Source organism: Mastomys coucha, unplaced genomic scaffold (assembly GCF_008632895.1).
Source record: "Mastomys coucha isolate ucsf_1 unplaced genomic scaffold, UCSF_Mcou_1 pScaffold14, whole genome shotgun sequence".
NCBI lineage: Eukaryota > Metazoa > Chordata > Mammalia > Rodentia > Muridae > Mastomys > Mastomys coucha.
Genome location: NW_022196896.1, coordinates 71660683 through 71665777, shown reverse-complemented (window position 1 = coordinate 71665777; position 5095 = coordinate 71660683). Strand labels below are relative to the sequence as shown.

The 5095-nt window shown below is 42.3% G+C and overlaps 1 protein-coding gene across 9 annotated transcripts in view; it reads left to right on the top strand.

The window, feature by feature from the left end:
* Uxs1 (UDP-glucuronate decarboxylase 1) overlaps nt 1-5095 on the top strand; it is an 84977-nt gene that overhangs the window by 13981 nt on the left and 65901 nt on the right. Inside the window, exon 1 of one of the 9 annotated variants that reach the window (XM_031367363.1) lies at nt 1325-2785. The exons of 7 other annotated variants lie outside the window; for them this stretch is intronic. In XM_031367363.1, coding sequence (XP_031223223.1) covers nt 2698-2785 — 88 coding nt within the window. In that variant the 5' untranslated portion in view covers nt 1325-2697. Of the gene's footprint in view, nt 1-1324; nt 2786-5095 lie in introns of those variants that run through there. One more of the 9 variants, XM_031367366.1, reaches the window with a different exon arrangement.

Genomic DNA, 5095 nt, shown 5'->3' with positions numbered 1-5095 from the left:
ATGTGTCCTTATTGCATGTTGGAGCATCTTTTGGGTATATGCCCAGGAGTGGTATAGCTGGGTCCTCCGGTAGAGCTATGTCCAATTTCCATAGGAACCGCCAAACTGATTTCCAGAGTGGTTGTACCAGTTTGCAATCCCACCAGCAATGAAGTAATGTTCCTCTTTCTCCATAACCTCTCCAGCATCTGCTGTCACCTGAGCTCTGTCTCAGGTTCTTAATGTTGTGCAGTACCTCCTGGCAACCCAGTGAGGCATTCTGTGCCACCCTACTGTGTTCTTTACCCCTGTAGCTGCAGTAATGGGTTCTGGAGAAGGAGTGACAGCCACTGGGTCACCTGGGTGTCTTAAGGTGAGGAGTTGGATTGGGGATGTACTCTATTTTACTGATGGGGAAAGTGAGGCATGCAGCAGTTATATATTTTGCTTTGGCCTAGACTGGCAGTGACTGTGTTGTATCATGTAGGGACCAAAAAATTCCTATGACTTTTTAGCTTTTAGGTAGGATTGTTTTAAAATGATGATGAAATATACTGTATAACATAAAATTTACCACTATAGCTGTGTTTTTATGTGTTAGGTCCAGCCTGTGTTTTAACTATTTCTAAATATATGGTTCAGCAGTGCTATGTGTTTTCACATGATTTTATATCCAGTCCCCAGGACATTTTAATGTTCCCTAACTGATGCTGTGAACCTGTTTAATACCTCCCCCAGCCCGCTCTCCAGCTTCCGGAAGAGGACATCAGATTCATTATGGATGGCTGTGAGCCACCATGTAGTTGCTGGGATTTGAACTCAGTACTTTCAGAAGAGCAGTCAGTGTTCTTAACCACTGAGCCATCTCTCCAGCCAGAAGTTGTGTTTTCTATCATGTGAATATGATAATAGAAAGAACTTCCTTTTCATGTATTTACATACTGTATATATGAATGTGTGTCTGTGTTTGCCTGGCTTATGTACTTAGGTTCATCTGCATTGTAGCATTAGAATTTGCTTCTTAAGTCTAAGTGATATTCCACTGTGTTTATTCATTAATCAGATCACAAATACTCAGGTTGCTTCCATTTTTATACTGTTGAATATGATGTTGCATGAACATACTTGATTTCAATTATTTTTTTATTAATTATTTGAGAATTTCATAACATATGCAATGTATTTGATCATGCTTACCTCCCATTCCTCCCTGTAATTCTTTTTTCTTTTCATACAGTTTTATTTATTTTGGTGATTGTGTATACAATCTGGTATGTATATGAAGGCCAGAGCATAACTCCTGGGGATTCAGTCTTCTTTCTAGCTTGTTTTAAAGTCCTCTTGTTGTTTCTGTTGCTGTGTTGTGTACTTCAGGCTAGCTGGCCCTTGAACTTTGTCCAGTCTTCTGCACAGTGCTAGGATTACAGCTGTGTGCCACCCCATCAGCCTTTTTAAAGTGAGCTCCAGGGAGTGTTTGTGGCAAGCACTTTTACCTCTCTGGTCCAGTTCTTTGGGGTCTATACTCAGAATTAGAATAGGTAGGTCATACTGTGATTTGAATTTTTAAGGCGTTTTTTTCCATAGCAGTTGTATTGTGTTCTTCCTACCACTGAGATAGAGATCCGACCCATAGCTCATTCTTTTGTTATGGCAGCCATCCCAATGGTCCTGAGGTAGGCGTGTAAGCTTTTAATGATATAAACCCTGAAAGAAATGTAACTGAGGCAGCTCTAATGGGAAGCAGATAGTATAGGAGGGAACAGGAGTATATATTTGTTGATTCCTATTAGAGATCAAACCAACCATGATCGAAGATATTAAAAAATGGTACTGAATATACATATATTTTTCTTCTGATTAGTCCATAAACAAAAAGAATAAATATAATGTTTAATATTTATATTGTACTAAGTTATCTAGAGGTGATTTAAAGTGTATGTTATGTTATATACAAATATAAGCGGGGTGACTTGAACATTTGTGAATTTTCCATGCCTGAGAGGAGTCCTGGAACCTTAGCACCATGGATACCAGGGAGAACTAGATTTGGTTAAATTGAATTTGAAGGTATTTTCTTTTCCACCTGCTCTTTTCTTAATGGTGGGTGATCCAGTAGCCTCCTGTCTTCCTTCACTGGACTTTTGACATGGTTAAAGGGGAGGAGGGAGCTGCACACCGTGGTGGTCCTAGGTGGGGTATTGTCAGAGTCTCTATAGCTTCAGTTCCCTGAGTTTGGAGAATGGGAGACACATTCTTTTAACCAAACAGTAGTGATCTGATTGGCCACTGTGCGCTATGTCTGCAGGACCCTCGGCTATTCTGAGCATGGTGGAAATGAATCTGCTTTTTAAAGAGATAAATAAAAACTACTACATATACTGGCCCTGCTGTACACATGTACCCTACTGTGTTCTTACCATGGCTGGCTCCTCTAGAGACCTCCCCTTCGTTCCTACCGCCTTTGCTCTCTCTGCCCTGTGATTGCAGTTCCTTCCACTCTTCAGAGTCCTCCACCTCCAGCCTCTGCTCCCACTACTCATGTCCGTCCCTTTCCCTTTCCTTTACTCCTTACTCTTGGTCTCACCCCTTCCCTTGCAGCACTCCTATCTCCATGCATACATGACTCTGCCTGCCCTATTCCCATGACTTAGTAGTGAGTGTCAGCGCACATTGTGACACTCTAGGAACAACTGTGTCACATAGGGTCTGTCCCTATTGATGACCACCCTTGTGGAAAATGAGCTTAGAGTGCCTCCTCAGTTAGGGTACAGCGCATTGAGGGCCCCACTCGTGAAAAGAGGAACAGGTACAAATTGTGCATCTGGGTACTTGGTTTAGAGGTCGTCATCCTAGACCCCCTTCCCCACATTCTGGCTCTCTTTGCCCCTGTGAACTCAAAAGGAAAAGATGGATTTAACCACTTAGAATGTAAGGCTTTATTCTAATGTTTTTATAAATCTACAAATAGGAAAATAAGCTCATAGCGTGAAAGGTGGAGTGGGAAATACAAAGAAGATAGTCACGGTGCTTGTAATTTACATGTAGAGAAATGTTTTCCTGTCCTGAAAAAACACAGTTCAGCTCTTCATCTAGACAGGTCTCTGTTTTGGCCCTCAAAAAGTGTTGTAATGTCTTTCCTGAAGATGTCTGCTTTTTTATTTTATTTTGTTTTGGATTTTATTCTCTCAGTGAATCTCTTTGCTTTCCCTCTATAGTAGCAATTCTGACATCTTCAACAGCAAGCAGGAGCGTTAACCTCAAGGCCTAATATAATAAAAAAAAAATTTCTCCTTCTCTTCTGTGCTTGTTCTTGGTATATTTATATTTTCCCATGTTATTCTTAAATAACATGTTCATGTTGATCTGAATGTTCTGGGTCTGTTTGGGTGGCAGGGCCCCTTTAGATCAGTAAGGGTTAGCCGAATTTATTTTTCCTCATGACTAGTCAACCCCCTACTTTCTTTGCCTCTGTATTTTACAACTGGATCTTTGAAACCCTGTCTGTAGAGGGATGTTGATGCAGGTGGGAAACTGTTTGTAGCACATCCGTGTTTACCACCGTTTTCTGCATCAGCGACCTGACACAGGCTGGAATGACTTGCTCTGTGCTGGGCCCCCCAGGTACGGCCTTCCACTTCTGACTCTTCCATTTGTACCGTAGTGTGATGAAGCCCAGTTCACTTGCACTTCACAGGCACCAGAGAAATGGGAAGAACAGTGCTTTAATAGCTTCTCCCACAGACCTTGGCTGTTGCTGGGGGATTGAGGAGAATTTTTTCCTTTCTTGTTCTCTTTTTAACAGCTCCAGTTTCATGAGAAAATCTAAGGAAATAATGTTCCTTTAGTAGCATCAGGGGAGGTATATTTCCATTCTTTGAGAGAAAACATTGCCTCATGTCCTAGGGCTATCCTACAACTGTTCAAACAGCAAAAGCCAGAGAAACAGTGTGGTTGCATTTTCTGAACCACCCAGATCTATGTTGGTATTTGAGGCACTTTGGATAGGATGAAGGAGAGTTTATATTCCTCACCACTTGATACTTGTTGTATTAGTCAGGGTTCCTATTCCTGCACAAACATCATGACCAAGAAGCAAGTTGGGGAGGAAAGGGTTTATTTAGCTTACACTTCCACATTGCTGTTGATCAGAAGAAGTCGTCAGGACTGGAACTCAAGCAGGTCAGGAAGCAGGAGCTGATGCAGAGGCCATGGAGGGATGTTCCTTACTGGCTTGCTTCTCCTGGCTTGCTCAGCCTGCTCTCCTATAGAACCCAAGACTTCCAGCCCAGGGATGGCACCACCCACAAGGGGCCCTACCTCCTTGATCACTAATTGAGAAAATGCCCCACAGCTGGGTCTCATGGAGGCACTTCCCCAACTGTAGCTCCCTTCTCTGTGATAACTCCAGCCTGTATCAAGTTGACACACAAAACCATCCAGTACACTTTTCTCTTGATATTTACAAAATCAACTATTTGTTGTTTGTTTTAGACTGAGTCTCACTGTGTAGCCCAGAAGCTTGCTATATAACATGGCTGGCCACAAATTTATGATCCTCTTGTCTTAGTCTCTTAAGCACTATAATTTTAGGTATAAACCACCAGACTTGGTTCTTGAAAGTTGTTTTGCTTTTTGGAGATGAAAAGCTAGAGACACAGGAAGTCTTTTGTTGTGCAGGAACACACACAACATACCAGTCAGCTTTCAATCACCATTGTCACGAGATAACCTTTTGCACATACACACAGGCCTGCTCTGTGAGGATACAGGAGGCTGCAGTTAGAGTGTGGACAGCCCTATTCAGTGATGTTGCCTGGCCTTTAGCGCCTCAACTCTGTCTGTAGTAGGAAGTTAGAAAAGGGAAGCTATTGTGTTTCTGCATATCTCCTTCCCTTCTCAATTTGGAGGGTGAAAACCAGCATGTTGAATCTTTTGGCTCGTTAGACCAAAAGTTCACTGTTGCTCTTACGTGTTGGATGTTCTCTTCTGCTGGGGGAGAGGATTTTAATTGGGTCATTAGAGCTCATCCATAATCACATGTTTACCACCTGTACTGGCTGGTTTTGTGTGTCAACTTGACACAGGCTGGAGTTATCACAGAAAAGGGAGTTTCAGT